Source organism: Trichosurus vulpecula, chromosome 8 (assembly GCF_011100635.1).
Source record: "Trichosurus vulpecula isolate mTriVul1 chromosome 8, mTriVul1.pri, whole genome shotgun sequence".
NCBI lineage: Eukaryota > Metazoa > Chordata > Mammalia > Diprotodontia > Phalangeridae > Trichosurus > Trichosurus vulpecula.
Genome location: NC_050580.1, coordinates 43,184,604 through 43,209,203, shown reverse-complemented (window position 1 = coordinate 43,209,203; position 24,600 = coordinate 43,184,604). Strand labels below are relative to the sequence as shown.

The window sequence follows — 24,600 nt, the reverse complement described above, 5'->3', positions numbered from 1 at the left end:
GAGAGCCAAGCAGAAGTTGGCAAGAAGGGACTAGAGGACTGGTCGAGGGAAGGATGTGGGAAAGAATACCTTGAAGCTATCATTACACTGCTTCTGGATGGCTGAAATAGTGCTACCTCCTCAGGGGAGCTGCTGATTATAAATTGTCCATGTACTCATGGGAGAGTCTCCAGAATGTATCCTAGCAAGCCTTTGATCCAAGCCGTTTAATGAAAAACTTTGAAACAGATTTTCCTGTTTTATAAACAAGATTGAGAGGTGGTATAGTACAGGGCTGGCCTCTGAGGCAGGAAGACCTGGATTCAAATCCCACCTCTGACATATCCTGGCTATGTAATTATGGACAAGGCATTTAACCCCACAGTGCCTCACATCTCTCTCCAAGCCTGTGAGTTGCAGATCAATAATTCCTTTGCTTTTGTGGAAAAAGTTGTTTCCCTGTAATGGCCCACATTGATGATATCACAAATCTTTTAAGTTAATACAACTAGCTGTTTCATGTCATCAGAATACTTTTAAAAGGAACCTGAGTATATGGAGTCAAAAATTCATCAGATACTCTGGTTTAAAGGTGAAGTACATTGCCTGAGTATTGACAGATTATTTGATTTCCATGAGCTTTTATCTATTCTGATCTTCAAATAACATTATCTCTCTGATAAAAATGACCTGGTGGAGAACCAGCCTACCTCCGAAGAGGGTGGTGATTAGCCTAGGCCAAGGCTCCACAACACTTGGCTTTCCCTTTCCTATAACACCAAGAGTGAGACTGGTTCCATTAACTTAAAAAGTTAATGTATATCCCTCTCTCCATTCCTTGATTAGTCTAAAAATTGTAATTGCTTACATTACCTGCATTCCGTTTGCTTTTCCCACTCCTTTCCTTCTGTTCTGTCTGCCTATATCTTCTGCATTATGACATTTCAGAAACGGTCATTGTAAAAATTCTCTGTAATAGGAGAATTATTGGTAGATCACCCTGTGCACTTTGGAGGAGGAGTGTTCCAGAATCAGTCACCAAGCATTTATTGAGCCTACTATAGGACTCACCTTACTAATATATGTTAGAGAATGCTAGTTCTTTTAAAGCTGCAAGAGCCACAAATGCTTCCACAGACTTAGGGCTTCAGTTAAGTGAGGGCATACCTGGCATCACTGCCCGCAGAGGAGACAGTGTGCCTGCTCCCCCCGACTTCTTGCAGCATTGTCACCCCTGTCCTTGGGGAAGGTGACTAGGTGAGGGAAAATTTGCCCACCTGGAATACCTTGAGGTTGTATGTAGATCTGTGTGATCTCATCAGTGAGGCTGCTCTTTCCACTAATACAGATAGCAATTCATCCTGTGTAATTCTTGTCCCTATTTTTCTGAAATCTTCCTCCCAAAGATCTATATAGTGCCCTGAAAGTCTTTCTTAAGTAATTTTTGTAGTTACTAGGATTTTTAACTACCAAAATTTAATGACTATATCATGAATACCAGTGAAATAGTTAAACTGTCTTCACTCTCACTGTATGACTGACCCATCCTTTCATATGTTCACACATGTCTTTTATCCTGCTTTTTTTGCACGTGAGTCTGAGGCCCCATGATCTCATTGATGTCAATATTGCTACCACCAGGGTAGACCATGACCCTTCCACGCCTTCTCATCCTGTGCTGCCCTTGTCTTTAACCCCCCCAAAAAGCCCCCGTAGAGGATCTAACTTACATTCATGGTAGAATAGAGAAGGGAACCATATTTTGAGTTGTTATTTCATTGTTCTCTGTGTCTAAAAAAAAAATCAGCACCTAGTGGTCATTCTTTTCATGATGAGCCTCTCACATGAAATTTGACTGGACCTTTGACTGCAGACATAGACTGTTACTGGACTCATACTTGCAGCCTTTCTGTCTTGGCAGAACCTGTCAGAGCTTTTAATCTTCTGTCTTGACCTTGGAGAGCTAAAGACCATCTCAGTGCCTTAATTAAGCATCAGTAATATTTTTCTTTGGATTCATTGTGCCTGATAAAATATTTTCAGGAATGGGAGTTTTTAGGGACTTCTTCCCAATAATTTGGCCATTTTCATCTAACACTGTTGAGTTGCTTGTGCTTCCCTTTTCTTTGTCTATTCTGTTATCCTGTCTTGCCTTCTCTGGAGCTATTTTTTATTAGATACATCAACTTTTTAATCTTGTTCTGTTTTCCCTCTAACTCAGTGTGAAAAATGTTTGTTTAAACACATTTTTTGAGCTCTTTGAAGCATCATAGTCACCTTGAAAAGATTTTAAAATGTAGCAGGAGCCCCTTCAAAGAAGTTAATGTGTGTCTTCTGTGTGCTTATCTATTTCAAACATTAAAATCCATTTGCAAACTCAGTGGCTGGCTTGTGGGAGCTAACTGCCATGTGCAAAAACTTATTTGGGCTGAAAGGTGCTGTTTTCTAGTTCCCAGAATATGTAAGAAGGCATATTTCCTGTTAACTTGATGTCATGGCATGTAATCCCAGTTTCCTGTGTCTCTCTCCTAGATTCAGTCCCTTTCAGCTCGCCCTCGATCCTGTGATGTGGGAGGTGTCAAGTAAGTAGCATCATGCCACTGTTCCTCTCTCAGGAATTATCCTGAGGTGTTTTGCTTCAGAAGAAAGTCCCTAGTGGATAGAGGGCTTAATTTGGAACTTTGGGAAGTTTGATGCCTATTCTATTGATTCATTCCAAGGATGCTGAGTTTAAATGTACCTTGTACCTAGCCTGCTTTTCTGGCAAACTTTAGAGCTTTAGATGTTACATTTGAAAAGGTAAATTGGAGTATCTGTGGGAAATTGAGAGTTATTTTCTTGTTTCTTCTCACTGTGGCATGAAACTGCTCTGTCATTTGCCACCAATGACTTTTCTAGTCAAATGCCTTGACCAACCATTTCTTCAGAGAAAGATCTCTAGATGGTTTCTGTAGCACAGCATGCTGCCATTTTTTTTCCTTCTTATAACTCATAATTGTGAATGTTCTCAATAATTTGGTTATTTCTCTCTATTCTTTTGTACGTTTATCCTTTAGAGAGGTTATATTCTCTAGGTCTTATTCTTCTCACCTCATCTCCAGTCCTATATTTCCTGAAGAACCTTTTATTTGAACAACATTCACATTCAGTTTATCTACAACTTAAAGGCTTCATCTTTCTCATCCCTCAAACTGACTTTCTTGGCTCACATGCTCATTTCTGTCATCAATAATAGCCATTTTCCCAGTCTTCAAGGCTCAAAAATTTAAAGTCATTTTTAAATGCAGAGCCAAAGAATCTCAGAGGGAGACTGGATCTCACAGGTCATCTAGTCCAGCTTGTCACTGAGCAAGAAGGCTTCCTACGGTGTCTCTGACAAATGTCCATCTTATCTTTCCTCAAAGATCTTTGAAGGCAGCCCGTTCCATTTTGGTACTCCCTTGGAATTCCCCTTAGATCCATCAAGTCCTTTTGATTGTTCCTTTTTTGCTTCTCTTGGTGTCTGTTTCTCTTCATTCCCGAAGGACTATCCCAAGCCTTATCCATTTTTACCTGAATCACTTCAGTCTGTTCTGCGTATAGTTATTTTCCACTTCAGTCCATACTATATACTACCACAATATTTGTCTTTTTATTTCTGGCAACTAGGGTTAAGTGACTTGTCCAGGGTTACCCATCTAGTAAGTGTCTGAGGCTAAATTTGCACTCAGGTCCTCCTGACTCCAGGGCCAGTGCTCTGTCCACTGCACCACCTAGCTACCCCCAATATTTGTCTTTTTGAAGAGCATAAAGTGGCTTCTTAATGGGTGAAATCCCAACTCCTCAGCATGGCATCCCACCCCCTCCATGACCTGTCCTCCTCACTGTATGTATCAGTCAATAAACCAGTAAATGTTTATTGACTTCTATGTTCCAGGCACTGGTCCAATGCTAGAGATACAAAAAGGGGCAAAAGATAGTCCCTGCCCTCAAGAACCTTGTGATATAATAGGCTAGACAGCCAGCAAACAAAACTATTCAGAGTAAACTATGTAAAAGATAAAGAAGAGCATAACAGAAGAAAGACACTAGGACTAGGAGAAATTAAAAAGGCTTCTTGTTGAGGGTGGGATCTTAGTTGGAACCTAAAGGAAACTAGGAAGGGCAGTAGTCAGAGCTGAAGAGGAAGAGTATTCCAGCTGTGGGGAACAGCCAGAGAGAGAAAATGCACAGAACCAGGGAATGTTCTGTTCTTGGAACAGCCGGGAGGTCAGTGTCACTGGGATGGAAGGTGTAAGAAGATTAGAAGGGCGAGAAGGTATTAAGTTGTGAAGGGCTTTGAATGCCAAACAGAGCATTTTCTATTTGTTCCTGGAGGCAGTAGGAAGCCATTTGACTTTATTGAGCAGGGGAATGATGTGATCAGATCTGCACTTTAGAAAAATTACTTTAGTGGATGAGTGGAGGACGGATTGGAGTGGGGAGAGATTTGAGGCAGGTGGACTCACTAGCAGGCTGTTGCATTAGTTGACATTTGAGATAATTGAATACCTGTACCAGAGTGGTGGTAGTGTCAGAGGAAAAAAGGAGGTATATTCAGAGAGATGTTGCAGAGATGAAATCAGCAGACTTTGGCAACAAGATTGGATATGGAGGTTGACAGATAGTGAGGATTCCTAGGATGGGAGGAAGGTTTAGGGGAAAGATAAAAAATTCTGCTTTGGACCTATTGAGTTTAAGATGTCTACTGGACATTCAGTTTGAGATGTCCAACAGTTAGTTGAAGTTGTGAGATTGAAGGTCAGCAGAGAGTTTGGGGCAGGATAAATAAATTTGAGAATCATCAGCACAGGTCATTAAATCCATGGGAGCTGATGAAATCACTAAGTGAAGTGGTATAGAAGGAAGAGAAGAGGACCCAGGACAAATTCCTATGAGGAACCTACAGTTAGTGATCTGGAGGAAGATCTGACAAAAGAGACAAAGAAGGAGAAGTCAGGTAGGAGGAGAACTAGGAGAGAGTAGTTGCCATGAAACCCTAGAGAGAAGAGAGTATCAAGGAGGAGGGTGATTGACAGTCTCAAGAGGCTGCAGAGTTGCCAGGGAGAATTAGGATTGAGAAAAAGCAGTTGGATTTGGCCACTTTAAGTGATCATTAGTAATTTAGCACTCATTGCTTCCTGATACAAACGATCTGTTCTAGTCAGGCTGCACTTAATACTTTCTCCCCATGGCCATGTTTTTACTCACACATTACTCTAGAAAGTGTTATCCCTTTTCTGGGGAAAACAAAACATTTGCTTCAAATCCCAACTCCTTCCATGATTACTCAGTGCCACCCTGCAGACTATGTCTCTCTTTTGTATGTGTTGCTATACTGCAGTACGAAAATACTTAAACATACTTTTACATATGAAATAACTAGGACATCTTCCTAAATGGATTATAAACTCTGAGAAATGGGACTGATCCTGACATTTCTGTACCCAGATAATAATGTTGGCATATAATTCATACTGAGAGTTTAACAAGAAAGGAAGAGGGGGAGTAATTTAATAAATTCTGAACATGTAATGATCCATCTTTTATTGAACCTGATGTACCCCAAAGCTGTCGAAGGTCAGTACTCTCAGGATCTTCTAGGCATTGGCCAATAGAGCATTTAAAGAGCTGAATCCTACAAAAGACACAGTTTTTCTTAAGAGAGAAGTATTTAATAGGAACCATCAGGTAAGTGTAGCATAGGAGAGAGTCTTAGTGACAGCCAAAGAAATTCACTATCAGAAGATACTAACTCAGCACTTAGACTATCAGAGGGCATTCTTGGGTCTTTAACATTTCTGAAATGTGTGGTTGATCTTACCTCGACACAAGACTGTGTGGACTTCCCAATTTCTGAACCCTAATCCTAATTTTCCAGAATGAAACACCCCATCTAGTAGTTGGAGAGAGTCAATTCCAGAGTTTGAAGCACAGTTAAAGGAGCAGAGACGCAGTTTAGACAGACCTAAATACAGAGAGAGAGTTGATTGAGGCGGAGAGCAGCTTCAAGGGGCGTAACCCCTGCACGCATAGAAAAGAGCCAGGATTGACATGGCCTTATAAGCAGCAGACCCTGGGAGTAACCTAAGCACTGTGCCCAGAAGGGTACCTGTGCTCTGACAGATTGGTGAGAACTCCACAGGAAACAAAAGGACTTTAACGTCTGAGGAGTCCTCTTCATTCTTGTTCTGAAAAGACCAACAACCATTCACTTGAAGGAGGATCCGTGAAGACCCCAGTTAACAACAAGAAGCAAAGATACTACATACAAGGAAATTGGACCTCAAGCGTGGATATCATGGTTTTGGTTTCGGCTTTATTACTATCTGTGAATTTGGGCAAGTCATTTCATTTTTGTAGGTTTCATTTTCTTCACCTGTAAAATAAGGAATTTAGACCAGATAAAATTTATGAACTTTTAAAAACCTTTTACTCTCCCCCATTTTCTTTTTCTTAATTGTGATTTACAATGATAATAATTATTTTTTATTATGAATTTGACAAAGATCTATAGACATAAATGTTTTCATATACAAAGAATAGAAAAAGAGTATATGGTATATCTATAAAGTGTATACAAATCTACATGAAAAAACAAGCCTTATATATAGATTTTTAAAAAAAGTTTACATTAAATTTAGCACAATAGTAACATTATCAACAAAAAAGAAATGCAAAGAAAAAGCTGCCTGCCAGAAGAATAGACTTTCTACCACTAATTACAGAGAAGTTGGGGAGCCATGATGGTCTCTTCTGCTCCAGCCTCCAGAAGAGGAAAGGACTAGAATAGGAAGAGCAAAGCCCCAAAGTTTCTGCTCACCTGAGCACCGGACAAAAGAGAAAATAGGAGCATAGCCAAGAGGTTTCTGTTCTCCTGGCCACACACACTCCTAATCATGTCTGTCAGTAAGACCCACACCTGCTCCTTAGCACCTCCCTTGAGTTAGGTAAGGCAATTCCTCTATTCCAAGTTTTGAAAGATAGGAAAGTAAACCTTCTTTTTCACAAAAGAGTCAGTTGTGAATCAAGGGAGTACTTCCTTATTACTAATAGAAAGGCCCTTCTGAATCTGTGATCTGGTCATAGAATGACTGAATTTCAAAGTTGCAGGGAACTTCAGTGCAAACCTGAAAAAATTCCCTCTATGACATATTTGATAAGTGAACATTCAGTCTTCTCTTGACGAGGGAAGGGGAATCCAGTCCTTGCCAAGTCAGCCATTTTGCTTTTAGTTGTTAGGATGTTTTCCCTAATTTAAAGGCAAAGTAACTTTTACCCATATTCCTCATTAATTCTTCCTTCCAGAACTCAGAACAAGTCTGATTCACTGGGTAGCTTTCAAATACTTGAAAACATCCCACTAGTCTTCTCCAGGTTAAACGTAGTAGTTCTTTTAATCCTCACGTGGTATGAATTAAAAGCGTTTTTCCATCCTAGGGCCCTTCTTTGGGCCCTCTAGCTTTCTTCATAAAACATGGTGCCCAGTCTTCCAGTTAAGATTTGACCAGGCAGAATACAGAAGGACTGTTACCTCCTCATTCCTGGAAACTTCTCAATTGATTGAAATATCACATTAGTTTTCTTAGCTGACGTATCACATTATTGACTCTTGTTGAACTTTTAGCCAACTAAAACAAACTTCTGTGTCTCCTCCATCATGTACTTGTGAAGTTGATTTTTTTGGAAACCTAAGGGTGAGATTTTACATTTATCCTTTTTAAAAATTCTCTTACTAGATTTGGCCCAAAGTTCTTGCCTTTTGGGGTCTTTTAAAATTGTATTAGCTAGTGTATTAGTTATCCCTCACAGCTTTGTGTCATCTGTAAATTTGAAAGCATGCCTTTTATACCTTTACACAAGTCGTTGATAAAAATGTTAAATAGAAGAAGGCCAGTCACCAGGCCATCAACGACCACTCTTTGGGTTTGGGCATTCAACCACTTTTGGCTTCACCTGATAGTATAATTGTAGAGGCCATATCTCTATATTTTCTTCATAAAATTTTTTTCCTTTTATTTTAATACATAATTCAAAAGTTTCTGTGTATATTTTCCAACATATGCCAAAGTGTAAAATTAATCTCACCGTTATAAAATGGATTGTTCTAAAAATTAACTTTATTTTTAAATTAAATTTTTTATATTTCATTTAACAAGCATTGATTTTTCTCTGCCTCCACTTTCCCCCAGACCCACTTAAAAAGGAAAATGTATTAAATATACATTCAGGGAGAAGGCAACATTGTTCACTATCAGTTTTTTGGCATTGTAGTTTGTCATTGGGTTGGTCAAAGTTCTTAAATCTTTCAAAGCAGTTCGTTTTTACAGTGTTGTTTTTATTGTATAAATTGTTCTCCTGGTCCTTTTTACTTTACATCAGTTCTTGCAAGTCTTCCTAGGCTTTTCTGAAACTAGACCTAGTAGTGGTATAGCTGGGGTCAAAAGGCACACAGCAATTTAATAACTTTGGGGGCATAGTTCCAAACGGTTTTCCAGAATAGCTGGACCAATTTACAGCTCCACCAAGAGTACGTTAATCTGCCTGTTTACCAGAAGCTTCTCCAGCAAATGTCATTTTCCTTTTTTTGTCAGGTTTGCCAGTCTGTGATATGGAACTACAGAATTGCTTTAAATTGCAGGAATCTAATTTTATTGATTTAGAGCATTTTTTTAATATGACTATTGGGTTTCTTCCCTAGAAAGCTCCCTTTTCATATCCTTTGACCATTTATCAATGGAGAATGGCTCTTATTCTTATAAATTTGTATCTGTTCCTTGTAGAACTTGGAAATGATACTTAACTCTGTCCCTTCCTTAGCTACACTGGTTTTGTCTGTGCAAAAACTTTAATTTTACATAATCAAAATTGTCCATTTTATCTTCTCCAATAATGTCTACCCCTTATTTGGTTATGAATTCTTCCTCTATCTGTAGATCTGAAAGGAAGTTTCTTCCTTGCTTCTCTAATTTGTTTATGATGTGACTTTCTACATAAGTCCTGTATTCATTTGGAACTTAGCTTAATATATGGTATGAGGTATTGTTCTCCACCTAATTTGTACTGGATTGCTTTCTAGTTTTCCCAGCAGTTTTTGTTGAACAGTGAGTTCTTACTCTAGTAGTTGGGGTCTGTGGGCTTATCAGACATTAGACCACTAGGTTCAATTGTTTCTTAATGTTGTATACCTAATCCAAGAATGGCGAACCTACAGCCTTGAGGCCACATGTGGAATTCAGTCAAAGGGCTGCACTTGAGGACCACCCCTGACCTAATCTATTCCATTGAAAAACCTTTATTCTTAACTAGTATCAAATCATTTGGACTATTTTGTAGTATTGTGTGAGATTTGGTACTGCTAGGTCTCCTTTCCACCCTTTTTCCCCCATCATTTCTCCTGAAGTTCTTAATCTATTTCTCCTGTGGATCAATTCCATTCTCGTCTGGCTCTTATTATAAAGTAACCCTTTGATAGTTGTAAATGGTATGGCACTGAATGAGCAAATTAATTTGGTTAGCGTCATTTTTATTGGCTCTGCCTAGTCATGGGCAGTTAATATTTCTCCTTTTATTTAGGTCTATCGTTATTTATTCTAAGAATGTTTTGTAGGTGTGTTCATATAGTCCCTACGTGTATTTTGGTAGGTATATTTCTAAGTATTTTTTGAATTTTTTGTTATTTTAAATGAAATTTCTCTTTCTCTTCCTCCTGGGTTTTACTGACAACATATGGAAATGCTGATGATTTTACGTGGATTTATTCTCTATCCTGCTACTTTGCTGAAGTTCTATTTCTGTCTTTCCCATAAGGATAGTATAAGTCATTTTATCAAATGCTTTTTTAAAATCTAGGTTAACTATACTGACAGTATTACCCTCATCTGGTAACCCTGTCCAAAAAGGACTTGAGCTTATTAGCCTGACATAACCTCGCCTTGATGAAACCATGTGTATTCTTTGCGATCACCAGATCCTTTTCTTTATACTCTCTATTTGTTTAAACTATTAAATGTTTTCAGTTTTGCCATGAATTCTTCAATCCTGGGGCTTTTTCTTGAGACCTGTTGGTCTGATTGGAATTGAGTGAGAAGAAAGTAAGTTATTCCATTGCAAATACACAGCCAACCCTCCTACTACCCACAATTCCAAACAGCTAGACCAAAGGTTCTTAACCTGGGGCCTGTGAACTAATTTTTAAAAATATTTTGCAATAACTTTATTTGGGTGTAATTGGTTTCCTTTATAATCCTGTGTATCTGATTTTATGAATTTTAAAAAACATTCTGAAAAATGCTCACTGTGTGATTGACACACAGTAAGTGCCTAATGAATGTTTGGTGACTTGAAGAAAAGACTGTAGGATTCACCAGATTCCCATTACTCCGAAGTTATTAGGAGTCACTGAGATACATTGTAACATGCAGTCTGTTGTTAACTTAATGAGGGTAGCCATGCAGGTGTTCTTTAACACAATACAAATAGGTGGTGAGCAGATCCCTGCCTTTGTATTAAAATACAAGCAACTGATTTAGGGAAGTTATTAAAAGTTGCCTTAAATTTGCAACCTAGAACTCACTTGCTGATTTCTGGCATATTTGAATATAGTTTATTTAGTCTGGGACTGAATTTCCTAGCTCTGTTGCCGTCTAGATAGAATACTGATCTTGGAACTGTGGCATCTCTTCTTTGTCGATGCCTTAGTGCCTGTACTCTTGATCTCAGGAGAGAACAACAGCATCGCTTTCCCACCTTTGGGTTTTTGAGAGGATGCCTTAAAAAAAAAAAGCCCAGGGAGAGAGAGTGATAGCTTTTGGGAAAGATGGCATGGAAATCTCATATCTAAACACTTATGTAAATATTAAAAACTCCTTGTTAAGAACTGTAAGCCATGGTAATGAAACTATATTGTTGTTTGAAATTGTGTATGTATGATTTCTTAGCCCATAACTTTTGAAAAATAATTTGTCTGTCTTTTCTTCTAGTGCCTTTCCACATAACGGCCAGCATACAGGACTAGCACCTTTTCTGGGGAACCTAAACACTGGAGGGTCATTACCAGACTTAACCAGCCTTCATTCCTCATCTCCTCTACCTACATCTTTGGATCCTGATGGCCACTGGTTTGGCAGTATGAGTGTTGGCAATAGTGTGGGAAATCTCCCAGCTGCTATGACTCATCTGGGGATTAGAAGCTCTTCAGGTAATTGGTTTCCATTAGTCATGAAGAGGGCAGCTAGGTGGCAAAGTGGATAAAACACCAGGCCTGGAGTCAAGAAGATTCAGCTTCTTAAGCTCAAATCCAGCCTCAGACACTTACTAGCTGTGTGACTGGGCATGTCACTTAACTGTCTTTGCCTCAGTTTTCTCATCTGTAAAATGAGCTGGAGAAGGAAATGGCAAACCCCAAATGGGGTCACAGAAAGTCAGATATGACTGAAAAATTACTGAATAGCATCAATAACAGGTATGAGGACTGTAGTAATATAGTTTTCTGGCTAAACAAAGGTGTAAAGCTGGGCTCCATGGCCTACTCCAGCCAACTATGCAGGCTGTTAACAGCAATAATGGTGTCTACCCGTATTCACATAGTATTTTACAGCGTATGTACAAAGCGCTTTATAATTTCATTGAATGAGAATAATAGAAAATTCTCAGTTCTCTCCATCTGTTCTCATGTAACATCATGGCCTTTACTTTTTGGACCCTGGGGATAGCATAAGTGTCTGTCATTTGCTGTAGTGGTGAAGGGCATGGCTTCTTATGTTTGAAATATGTCCTAATGGTAGAAAAGAGAAAAGATCATAATAGCTTTCTTTGTTAGAAATTCAGGATTGTCCTGGGATAACCTCAGATAAATGAGAAAAGAAACTCACATTTTGGTAATTTTATAATGGCACTTGGCTTATCACTTTGTACTGTGGTATGTATGTAGTAATGATAATAGATGCAGACATAATTTATATTGAATATAAATCTGTCAAAAGTAGTTTAGTTTAAATTTGCAGATGCATTTGAAAGTGGGTTAATATCATTAATGATGATATTAATAAAATAATACCCATTATAATGTGGCCTGTTAGTGCATATATTTGAATAAATTGCTGGTTGAATCATGTCCCTATAAAACTGCACAAGCCAAAACAGGCTCAATGTAAAATAGTCCTGCTACTTTTGCAGCAGTGTTAGTTAGGGTGTTATTTACAGTTACGAGCCTCTTAGAAACAATTTTCAAATATTATTTTAAGGGATTAAAATATTTTCAGGCTTCTACCCTCTTTTTGGTTGAAGGTAGAATACAAGATTGAATACAGTAATTATAAAGCAATGAGACTAGATTTTTCAAGCAAACATACCAGGTCTTTCATCCATACTGACTTCCAGTGCTACTCACATTTATTTATTTATTTGTTTATTCATTTTCTCGCATTCACTTTTAGAAGATTTTTAATTCCAGATTTTTTCCTTCTCTTCCTCCCTCCCCACTCCCCACGACGGCACGCAGATACAGGCTGTACATGTAGAATCATCTTTCCACATTAGTCGTACTTTAAAATATTTTTTATCTTCTCTTTTTGAGCTGCTTTCAGCATTCGTGGCGCATTCTTTGGAAATGTCTACAGCAGGGACACTTCTGTCCTTTGAGGGTGGATTAGACTTCTGAAAATAGTCAGAAATCTTTCAGAACCAGCCCTACCTCAACAAAGTGGGCGAACAAGATGGGTGATAGCAGATACCATTTTACAGTGTGTACTGTGAACTCAAGCACTGTCGTGATGAAAACTCCAATTAATGGGCCACAAGTTAATTCTTTTTGGTTGCTCCAGAATTTATATAATATTCCCCCAGGTGATTATTTGACCACTGGAAATGAACTCTACATGAACAGTACCACTGATGTCAAAGACAGAAAACATTGTCTCACGTTTCTTCGGATCTGATACATCTTCTTGGGTCTCAGGACTTTAAGAGTTCGATCGCAGACTTTAGCACTTTGTTCCTGGGTCATATTGGAAATACTGTTTCATCATCAGTTGCAGTTTTCCTCAAAAGCACATTTTTCTCAAGCTTTCTTTGAAAGAATAAATGCCCCATTTGTTTTCATGATAGAAACACATGACAAACACTGTTATCGATAAAAACTTTTTTCCATGTTTGAGTTTTGGGCTTTTTTCCCAGAATGGGGCTTCATTTTCAGCCATACTTCTCTTATTATTCATCTATTTGAACAAACCAAAGCCAATTTCTCAGTTTTCCAACATTTTCTTTATCCCAGTGAAGTATTGGATAAATGTTTCATGGCCCTGAAATTTTGTGCCAGTCACAAATTTTTACACTTGAAATTACCCTAAATTCTTTGTAATGGGTTAGTGGGTCCCCTGCATGTTTTTTTTTTCGCCAAGAAAGTAGTTCCTATTTCTTTGCTCTAAATAACATTAATTTTCCACCCCTTCATAGAATAATCCAACCTCCTTTTAATCCTAATCATTAACACAAAACTGATTGGCCAACCTTGAAACTGTTGCAGCTGCTGAGATATATTACAACACATCCTGGAGTCACTCTTCCTCTGTTTCTACAGGTCTTACAAGAAAATTAGTCTCCTTACTTCAGAGGAACACCTAATTCTTCAGACAGGAAAACCCTTTTTCCATACCCTTTTCTATATTCTTAAACTCCCTGACCTTTAAAGAAAAAAAGCTACCCCATCCCCCAACTCTTCCTTTTACCTATATTGGGACATAGCATAATGAACACTTCCCTCACTCTCCAAACACAGACATAACTAGGAGGGAGGGGACTCATTCTTCTTTCCTTTGGTTTCCCTGTACTATCTCCTCTATCTCTGGCTGGATTTTCGCGTAATAAAATGTGACCATTTAAAAACCTGTGTTCCAGGTAGAGTCTGTGGAGCCCAGCAAAGTATTCAGAAAAGTAACCTTGAAATAGACCTCCCTCCGTTTCTTGGAGTGGTTGAGGCCTGTGGTGGCAGCATGTGGCATATACGCTGTTAAGTTTCTATGTCAGTCGGTCTTGCTTCCCTGCTTTTATTTGTTACAAGGGAGGCTCATTGGGTTGGAGAAGTGGGAGTAAGTAATACGTAGAGACGATTGTGATATAAAAAACAAAAGTTATCAATAAAACTTCAGCAAAAAAGAAAGAAAAACATTCATGGCCCCAGTTCAGAGAAGCCTGCTCAGGTCCCAGCTTCATCTGTGTACCTCCTACTAGAAAGGAACACTTCTCCAAAGTTAGGTCTTTGCTCCTTGATTGTAGGAATAGCTATTTACCTGGATCCTTAAGCCCTCCATTTAGGGCCCTGAAGTGGAAATTTGTCTTTTCCATGGTTGTAATATTCTGTTGGAAAATTCTTGTGTAATGCCCATCTTGAGAAGATTGCCTATTTAATCTATCGGAATTCTTTTCTGTCATCAGTGGCTTTGTTGTTGTTGGGTCGTTTCAGTTGCGTTTGACCCTCAGTGCCCCATTTGGGGTTTTCTAGGCAAAGCTACTGGAGTGGTTTTGCCATGTCCTTCTCCAGCTCATTTTGTAGGTGAAGAACTGAGGTAAACAGAGTTAAGTGACTTTCCCAGGGTCACACAGCTCTTAAATGTCAGAGGCTGGATCTGAACTCATGAAAAGTCTCCCTGACTTCAGGCTTGGCACTCTATCCACTGCTCTAGCTACCTTCCCTGTCAGTGGCTTGCATTTTATTGGATATATGCCGCAGTGGAAAAGGTGATCAAGAATATAAGACATAAAATGTTGTCAAATGTGGTCGGTGGGGACTCAATATTTGGGAAATAAGGTTCAGAGAAGCCTGAAATAGTGAGAATAACAGTAAGTTTCTTGTCTTTTCTTAGGTCTTCAAAGTTCTCGGAGTAACCCCTCCATCCAAGCCACACTGAATAAAACAGCACTTTCTTCCTCCCTAAATATCTGCCCGCAGACATCTGTTCACAATGCCTCTGCTCTTCAGCCGTCTCTCCGTCTGTTTTCACTTAGCAACCCTTCTCTTTCTACCACAAGCTTGAGTGGCCCAAGTCGGCGTAGGCAGCCTCCAGTGAGCCCTCTCACACTCTCCCCAGGCCCTGAGACGCCTCGAGTTTTCAGCAGACAGTTTTCCTCCGCCAGCCCTCTGAACCAGGTCCCTGCAGCCCAGGTAAGCCCTCAGGCTAAACAGAAGCCCTACTCTGCAGCCTCAGCCTGGAGGAAATGATATATCACTCACTAGGTATGTGACTGTGGGCTAGTCAAATTGGGTCACAGTTTCCTCATCTCTTAAATGAGGGCCTGATCCAAATTTCTACAAATTTTTCTTCTTGGATTATTTTAGAACAGACCCACTGCACTAAAGATCGCTGGGTACAAGTCCGCAAATGTAGTTAGCACTCCCTAATATGTGAAAATCGGATGGGCCCTGATGTAGACAATCCAAAGTTCATTTTTCTCTAATATAGGACTATGTTATGTGACAGCAGATTTGCCTTAATGACCATATTTTGCTTAGGCTCATAGTAAAAGGAGTTTACTTTCCCTGTGCATGCACCAAATAAAAGGAGTAATAAAACTTTTTAAAAGTTCTCTACAGGGAATGGCAGAGGGACCATCAAAGATGTCTGATACTCATTAAATCAGATTGGGTTATATCCCTGATCATCTCTCTTTATACGTTTGAAATTGAACAGTGTGGTTTAATGGGAAGATCAGTGGACCAGAAATAAACAGATCTGTGTTCGAGGTGCTGCCTAGTTTACACTGTGACCTTGGGCAGGTCACAGATTGCTAAGATATCTTGCAGCTCTCAGCTCCGTGAAAATTTATGAAGCCTTTTAGATATTGAGGACATGGGAAATGGGCTGAAAAAAATCTAGAAAGGAAGAATCAGAACTTCTGATCCCATCCAGAAGCTGCAGATGCAGGGTAGAAAAATAGCCTGGCTTGTTGACTTGATTTACCTGAAGCTGGTAAGGTTTTGAACACTTTTCGGTGGCCATGGCTTTTTAGGTGCTCCTCACAAAATGAATAGCAGCCGAGTTGTGTTAGATCATTAGACCAGGAGTGGGGAAACCGCCTGGGCTTACTCTCAGCTCAACCATTCCCTAACTCTGACCTGAAGCAAATCACTGCTTTTAGTTTCCTCACTACCTCCCAGACTGCCTGAGGATGACCTTTGATCTTGGATACAAAAAAGCTTAATGCTAAATTGTTATACAAATGTTAGGTGGTGACAGTAGAAGTAAAAACTGTTGACATCATTTACTAACCCTGTGAGGGGTCTCTTTAGCTCTTTAGTAGTGAGCTACTTAAAAATTTGTGTACTTACAAATGTTTCATCCCATTTGACCCCCCAGGCTCTTTTACAGGATACAGAAAAGATATAGTCCTTTTATCTAAGGTATGTTCTAGAGCAGAGGTTCCTTAAGTCAATAAGCATTTATTAAGGGCTTGTGGTATACTGTGCTAAGCACTGGGGTTGCAAAAAAAAAAGACAAAAGCAGCCTCTTCTCTCTAGAAACTCACAGTCTAATGGATTTCACTTTTGTTGTGTCATGGAGCCCTTTAGCATTCGGTGAATGGACTTTGAACCTCAGAACACTGTTTGTAATTGCACAAAATGAAATACATAGAATTACACAGGAAACCATTTATATACACTTATCTATCTGTCCATTTAGATATATTTTTTAAAGATTATTTACCCCAGGTTAAAAAGCCCTTTTTCTGGACCAAATTAGATTAGATCCACAAGGATTATTCTTTCATTATCTTTTTTAATTTTTCTGGTTTTGGTGTCTTAAAGCAGTTTTTCAAAGTTAGAGGTCAGTGGAAATTGACACTGAAAGATAAAAAGGCTTTTGTGGGGAAATGCGATCAGAAATAGATTTTGAAGGAAGGGAAATCAATTGTTTAAAACATAAATGATTGAAGAGAAGAAAGCTTATTGTTAAATGAAAAGAGCAGCACGCCTGCCCGTCTCTCCTGTTCTATCTTAGTTGTGGTGATGTAGACGTTAGTTTGATTTCTGGTTTTGTTTGCTTTCCAGGTTGTTCCTTCTGATCGAAGTCCCCTTTCCTTCCTTCCCCCCGAAGCTCAAACCCCACTACCACCCCCTTATCCCATGCCTCAAGAGCTCCCTGAGCACCCCCTGCAGCAACCCAGAGCCCAAGAACAAGCCCATGCCCAGCAGCCCCAGCTCTCTTCACCACCACATTCGGATTTTGAGCTCCTCTCTCCCCATGTAAGTAGCAGAAGGCATTCCTGGCAAGGGAAGAACTGCAAAATGGTCTTTGTTTCTTGCTGAAACCAAATCTAACTCTTTGCTTCTTGTTTCTGAAGAGTTCTTCTTTGACCAGCTTTTTCCCAGATGTGTGCTTTGAACAACAGGCCTTAAGGCAAGGGCCAGCCTTTTCTCAACAGGTAGGCAAACTTTGGGGTACAAAGTGTTTTGTGCCCTTTGTGTACCCTCCTTTAGGTGTGGACCATATTTTCTAGACTTTTATATAGAAACCCATAACGGTGGACAGGATAATTCTTTTTGTTTTATTGTGGTCCCTCCTGTGGCTTGAATACTTTCTGTCTCCACATCTGTTTTATTTCTGTCTTGGCTGAACAGGGGAGCTGTCTTTGTGGGATGACCATGGTCAGGTCCAGGGATGGCCCTTGGAGCACAGGAGAAGGCACTAGGTTTAAGATAAGAGACAGGTGGCAAGATGCTGGGCTATGGTAGCACTCAATGGGAAGGCCCTGGTGAGAAGAGAGGGGCCAGGAGGCGGGAAGCTGGATCCTGGGCTGACACAGGACTTGTGGGGCCCACTGGAAAGACATGGTGCTCGGCACAGAGTGCTTAATAAAAAACTGTCAGAAGATGAATTTGTAGAAGCTTCTTCATGAATTCCGCCCAGTTTTTACAGAGACTTTGTTTTGGAATAACATTGTTGTTTGAGATGCTTTCATCCTTGTGTAAAGAAATTCAAACCCAAATCCAAGGACAGCGTTGAGTCAGGTAAACTAAGTGGTACTTTGGCTTTCTTATCAGTTACTGTGATGAACCATGGTAGAGCAACTTGGTAGTTCTTGACTCAGGTGTAGAGGTAGAGGAGGAGAGCTGAGTACAAGGATCCCAGAAAAGGGGGCAGTAGGTTGTTTGATTCCTCGATAATCAGTGTCTCCTTTGGCTCAGAGGGCCTTGAACCGTTTGTATTTTCACAGGCAGTTATTTCTCCAGATTCTCCATATTGGTAAAAAGAATTGCCAGTAGGAACTGACAAAGTGATTGAATGAAATTAAAGCAGTTTGAGGTTAATAGGTGAACTGCACCAGGCACTTACTTCATCTGTAAAGGGATGTTGCCTTTGCCTTTCTGCCAGAGGTGCTGTCACGATGCAGGTTACCCCTGAAACAGTAAGAGATTTGCTGTGGGCACATGAGACTTAGCCCTGGAAACAGAACTCTGGTACAGATCATTGGGTGTCCTTAGCAGAAATCACATCACTCGCTGTTCTTATGCAGAATTCATTGACCCTGAGTGTTTGGTACTTCCCAGGCAGCCATGATGGAGCAGGCTCAGAGAGGGCTGCAGAATTCCATTCAGCTGCGACCAAATTTCCTGTATTCCGGCTGTGGGAGTTTCCCAAATACCGTCCTAACTGGTAAGTGTGGGCTGACCTCACCTGATTTATGATTCCCTGTGTCTTCCTGATGTCTGCACTGTGAGTTCATTTGACTCCCAGACACTTGAGATCATGTGGAAGATCTTGGAGCAGAGGAAGAGAAGAGCTGATGATGAGATCTGTATTCACATACACCCATATATGTATGTGTGTGTGTGTACACACACACACACACACACACACACACACACACCCTGGTTTAAGTGAGAGCAGGAATAGTGCATAGTGTGATGGAAAAAGGACTGGATTTAGAGTCAGAAGACCTGTGTTCAAATGTTCCCGGATGATCTTGGATGCATCACATCCTGCCCCCTCCCCACCAGTTTCCTCATCTATAAAATAAACCCATTGGACTGGAGGATTACTGATACTTTCTAGTCTCAAAGCTTCTGATCTTATGAATCTAATAGAGAGAATATGTATAAATCGAGAAATATGGGACTAAAGAGAAAGCAGACATTTGTAACTGGAGGCCCAGATTTAGAAGACACCTGAGTCAAGGGGAGCATTTCAGAGTCTGGTGGATCAGAGGCCCCAAGTGGCTTATGAGCTGTCATCGTTGGGATCCTATATTGGTAAAAGGGGTTTTCATTTCTTGTGTGAAAGTCTAGTTGTTGTTTTTTTAAGCAGGGCATAGAATTATGTCTCTCACCCAACACATTTTTCTCTCTTCTCTCTACATCTCACAGAAGACACAAATGCCAGTCTGTTCAAAGACTTCAGTAACACATTGGCAGGCCTGCCAGAGTCGAACTTTAATACAGACAGTCTTTTTCCTTTGGATGATGAATTCCAGATTGAACCCCTGAGCTTGGACGGACTCAACATGCTGAGGGACCCTAGCATGGGCTTGCCTGACCCCTCGGTGGAGGAAACATTTCGATCTGACCGCCTGTGAGCAGGAGGTTGTGCTAGAGCACCAGACTGTGTCTGAAGCAAAGCTGCAGAAGTGTTCCCTGCCAGCCCTGGAGCCAGCCCCTGGGATCCAGCAGGCAGGACCAGCTCCTCGTCTTGGAGGCTTCAGGTGGGGCCCAGACACAGCCACCATCCCTCTGGCGCTGAGGCCACCGGCCGAGGGAGGCCCTGTGTCTGGGGGCAGCTGCTCTGGTGTGACAGATGCTTCTTTCTGAAGAGCTCCTCAGCACGGCCTCACTCACTGTCAGCACTCCTGGAGCTTCACGGTGGAAAAATCTTGCATAGCAGGAGCTGTTGCCAGCCTCATCTGGTAGTCCCAAGAGCAGTGAGCTCTGAGAAGGGATTTGGGGCCTGGCGTGCTTCAGGGGGCTCTGTGAAATGATTACATCGGCTTCGCATTTGGTCTGTGGGACTATAGCTGGGTAGCGAATTCTCGGCCAGCTGGAGCTCTGGCAGCCAAATCCAGGCAGTCTCTGGTGACTAGTAGGTAATAGCCCAGTGTGCAGAGAACAGCATTGCTATTTGAGATACCGCAATTCTTATTCCAAAGAAAGACAGGGAGCCCCACCCCAGGCTTTAACTGGGCAAACTGAATGTTAATTTGGCTTCTTTCTCTATCTCATTACCCCCTGCTGCTTCCATATATTTTTCACGTGGCACAGGAAAGACAATGCTAATGATCCCTGAGAAAATGCCCCTAATACCCAAATAGCCTGAGGGGAAAAAAGTAGCTGAGGAGAGAAAAAATGACGGGGTTTGCAGGCCAACTTTGCCAGAGAGTAACTGACTGGAGGGTTGGCATCCTGAATCTAATTCCATCTCAGCAGCAGGCAGCCCTGGCTAGAGCTGTCTTTTCATTTCCCGTCCTGTGCCAAGGGTGGCCATGCCAATCTGTCTTGCCAGGGGCTAATCTTCTAATTCAGTGATCCCCAAAGACCTCTCCAGCCTTGCTTCCTGCCCACTCTTTTCTGATCTTTATTTCTTTACATCACTTAGCTTGTGGTTAAGTGTGCACATTAGCATGTGTCATTAGGCAGCAGATTCCTACTTGAGTAAAGCCAACGAGTTCTCTTTGGGGTCACATTCCACAAAGTGCACTGGGGCACAGGTTTCGGCTAGTATCCTGAATGCCTGAGCATTATGGGAGCAAGGGCTGGCCCTGTGCAGAAAGAGAATTGGCACTGCAGATCAAGTGGGGTGTGAGGGGCTCTGAGAAGGCATTGCCACAAAAAATGCTCCCCATAGATCTGTGCAGATATTGCTTTGAATTCTGTAATTAGATTCACTCCTTTGGGTCAAGATATTATTCTACATTAAAGCCATTGGACATTAATGTAAATGTTTTTCCCCTGGGAAAGCTCCTTGAGAGTTGGGAAGTGCAGCAAGTAGGTTTTGATGGGTCCAGACCCCTTGTACAGTGGCAGAGATGGGGGTTGAGTGAGCTTCCTCCATGGGGGGGGCAAAGAAGCCAGGGGTGACTGAGCATGAGAGCCCTGGACAGATGGGCAGAGGAAAAGAGGAGCCCTGGAAACCAGATGGAAGGGTGGCTAGAGCCTCTGACCTTGTTCCCAGCCTCATCTTTTTGTAGCTGTGCCCAGGTCTAGCAATATCACAGAGTCTCCTTGGAAACGACCACGATTCTACTCACATTGAATGTACCAGAGAATCATCCCATCTGTCCTTGTAGGAAAGATATCCTAACATCTTGGATGGCTCTGCTCTGCAGAGAGGAGACATCATTGGCAAACATGAGGAGGAAGCCCCCTGGCTTCTCCTTAGCCCTCCAGGGCTACATGAGGCTCCATCCTCCCTGGCCTGTGCTCCATCAGATTACTCAGACACCTGCTGGCCATGAGGGAAGCCCTCCAGAAATTTAACTGGGCCTTAGGGCTAGGCAGGTTAATAAGGAGACTGCCTGGTTTGTATTCTTCAAATTTGGGTCCTCAGGGTATAATTATGGTAGTGTGCCTTCCAGCATAATTTAATAACTACTACTAAATCACCAGTGTGCCTGAAAAAAGCTTGATCGTTTCTGACACCCTTAACTAAAGATGGAAGTGACCTGGAACAGTCAACCTCCCTTAGACCTAATCAAGGCACACCCACATGTGCACTTACTCAGATACAGATGTATAAAACAAAAAGATTGCAGTCCAGTGTCCCCCTCCCCACCCTTTCCCAGTTCCTATGCAGAGTGCCTTTCCCCCAAAGAGGTCCCAGTGCTCCATGTGGTGGAGACTCAGGCACCCAAGGAGAGCAAGTTTACTGCTCACAGGGCCCGATTGGGCAAGGTGTGCCTTCCAGAGCAGCTCTTCACTACTTTGTAGAGTCTAATGGTGAGAATGTTGCTCAGCACTGAACTCAGCTTGTCCTGAAGTCCAGATCTTTTCTTTGTAAGAGGTTTGGGGCATCATCAAACCTGCCTTCCTTAAACTGTGTGAAGGATGCATCACAGAGTCAGCATGGGTCAGGCTCCCTCATTTCCCTTCCTGCCTGGGAAGCAGCTGTGTGCTTCACAATAGACTCTTTGTCAACATTTATTTAGGTGGAAAGAAATCACCTCTTTGGTTATTCTCACTTACTAGCAGTTATGGCATAGAACTGAAATGTCTTCTAGCTCCCACTCATTTCTCACTCTGAAGTTGTGGGCTTTTCAGTTGCCCACTGGTAGAAGAGTGCTTGCTTGGTGACTTCAAGATTAAACCTCCACAGTCTGTAATTTTCTTTCTTCTAAATCTACAGTGTATTATCTGAAATAAAATATGACATATCTGAGCACATGTGTATCTTTGAAGACCTTTCTGGCGTTTGTTATTTTAGTTGGCTCTTGTAATTTATGCACAGATGGTTCTGAGTGTATCCCAGACACTTCAGAAAGGGACCATCCCTCCTACTAATTGGCTTTTCTTTCGGTTTCCTAACTTCTGTGCTCCACATCCGATTATATTTTTTAAAAATTGAAATTTGTATAAAGTAACTTCCAAGTTTTATAACGCATTGTTTTACATCTTTCATAATTAAAAGCAGCACAATAAAGTTCTGTACTTGCGTTTGGTGTCTTGTTTTCAGCCCACATGGCACTGGCCTGGTATATCCCCTTGAAGGAACCACGGTTTAGGTCGGGCTCCTTAAAACTTTTCTACCATGACCACTTTTCTCGTTTTGGCCATGTTTGTTGGCATTGCATGGCCTGAGGGCATTCACAGCGCAAAGTGCACGTGCTTTGTGTTCAGAACCAAGACTGCAGGGAAGCCTTGCGATGCAACACAGCCAAGCGCTGCCAGAAAAGCGCTGCGTTTGATTTTTAAGTTTGGTTGGCGCATGTTCAGAAACCTTTCACTGTTGCCAGATTTTTCACAACCCCACATGGGGTCGCAACCCAACAGTTTAAGAAGCACTGGTTTAGGTAATGAGTAAAGGGTGAGGGGCATGTTTGGAGTTGGGGTCTTTTTCTGGCCCCCTGTCCTGACAACACAGACTAACTTTGCCCTTTCTTAAGCACCTATGAGGAATACTGTCCTTCCCTGTTCTGAGCTCCCGTGTATGCCTCCATAGGAATTCCCAGCGTAAGCACCAAGGTATTGATGTGACGAGTGTGATTCTGCCACCGCCACTACCCCCTCCCCTCAGTTTTGAATTTATAGTATTTAGTGCTTTAGTACATCACAGTTCTGCAGTTTCTTCAGTGTGGATATTCCCTCTGCTGATAGACCTAACCTACAACTTGGTGGGGCTTTGAAATTCAATTTGATTTAACTCAACAAATATTGAAGAGCCTCCTTTTTGCCTGCTATTGGAAATTAATGAAGTTATCTTGCGTCAAACCTGGCTTCCTGAGCCCATGGCCTTAAGTAAATGTCATCTATTACTGTTCTGAGTTTCTGGGGGCAAAAATGTTCATTATCCATCAGTCAGTGGGCCTATGACATGTACAGCTGCACCCTTCCCATCTTGGTAAGAGCTGCTGCAGCTTTTGCTTGGCTCCCAAAAGCAGACGCCTGCTGGGTCCCAGAGGTGGCACCATTTACTCCTGGGAGTGAGGTGTGGCGTCAGCCAGAAGGCAGTGGCAAAGGGGGAAGAGACAGATGCATTGGTTAGTGTTGCTAAAAGACTTTTTTCCCTCGAGGTCCAGAGGGAGAAGGGTGGATATGCTTGGAAATGACAGCAATATAAAAACAAAAAGCATACTTTTTGCCTGCAGAAAAGAGACTTCAATTCAGCAATTGTTCATTAAGCTCCTACTTAGGTCCTAGGTACTAGGTAGAAAGAAGCATCCCCTGCTGTTGTGGAGCTAATGTTCCACTAGGGACACTCAGCAGGTGATCCCAACTTTAGATAGAAATTAAACCTAGCAATTTTTCAAATTTTTAACCTAAGGAGTAGTAGTATTTTCCCCAAAGATTAGTATCAGTGAGGACAAGCTTTGGCAAACACTGAAGGTATGGCTTTGTAACAGTAGGCACAGGAAATTTTGTGTGTGTGTGTGTGTGTGTGTGTGTGTGTGTGTGTGTGAGAGAGAGAGAGAGAGAGAAAGTGTATATTTACAAATAGACCTAAATGAAATCTTCAGGGGTTTAGTATGTTCTGGGGGTCTTAGAGATACAATGGTAAACTCGCTGCTGCTTTTTTCCTGATTTGCAGGGTTTGGTTTCACATCCTGGTGTGGTTCATAGGGAACTTTAGCCAAGGGTTCCGTAACTCCTGGGAATGAGAGTAATTTCTGGCTAAGAGTCTTCCTTGCTCTCAGGGGTGAGCATTTCAGTTCATATTCAAGAATGTTTTCAAGTGACTTGACTGTAGAGCTTTTTCCCTGTCCCCGGGGCTTGTCAGCCACTTCTTTGCCCATGGGAGCATTGACTTGAGATGGTGGTCTCTGAGGAGCTGCTCGATATCCTGGAAGCATTAGGCTGTTAGGGTAGATGCTGGTCTTCAAGTCTGGAGAGACTTGAACTTGAGCCCCAGATCTGACCCTAAATTAACTGGACAGCCCTTCCCTAAACATCACCTAGCTCATAGG

The 24,600-nt window shown here is 41.4% G+C and overlaps 1 protein-coding gene across 1 annotated transcript in view; it reads left to right on the top strand.

Moving 5' to 3' along the window:
- CRTC3 (CREB regulated transcription coactivator 3) overlaps window positions 1-22,623 on the top strand; it is an 88,816-nt gene extending 66,193 nt beyond the window's left edge. Inside the window, exons 9-15 of the mRNA XM_036735882.1 lie at window positions 2,512-2,561; window positions 10,980-11,197; window positions 14,859-15,157; window positions 17,042-17,236; window positions 17,335-17,415; window positions 18,542-18,647; window positions 19,358-22,623. Of these exons, the coding sequence (XP_036591777.1) occupies window positions 2,512-2,561; window positions 10,980-11,197; window positions 14,859-15,157; window positions 17,042-17,236; window positions 17,335-17,415; window positions 18,542-18,647; window positions 19,358-19,566 (1,158 nt within the window). The 3' untranslated portion in view covers window positions 19,567-22,623. The remainder of the gene's footprint in view (window positions 1-2,511; window positions 2,562-10,979; window positions 11,198-14,858; window positions 15,158-17,041; window positions 17,237-17,334; window positions 17,416-18,541; window positions 18,648-19,357) is intronic.
- The last annotated feature ends 1,977 nt before the right edge of the window (window positions 22,624-24,600 follow it).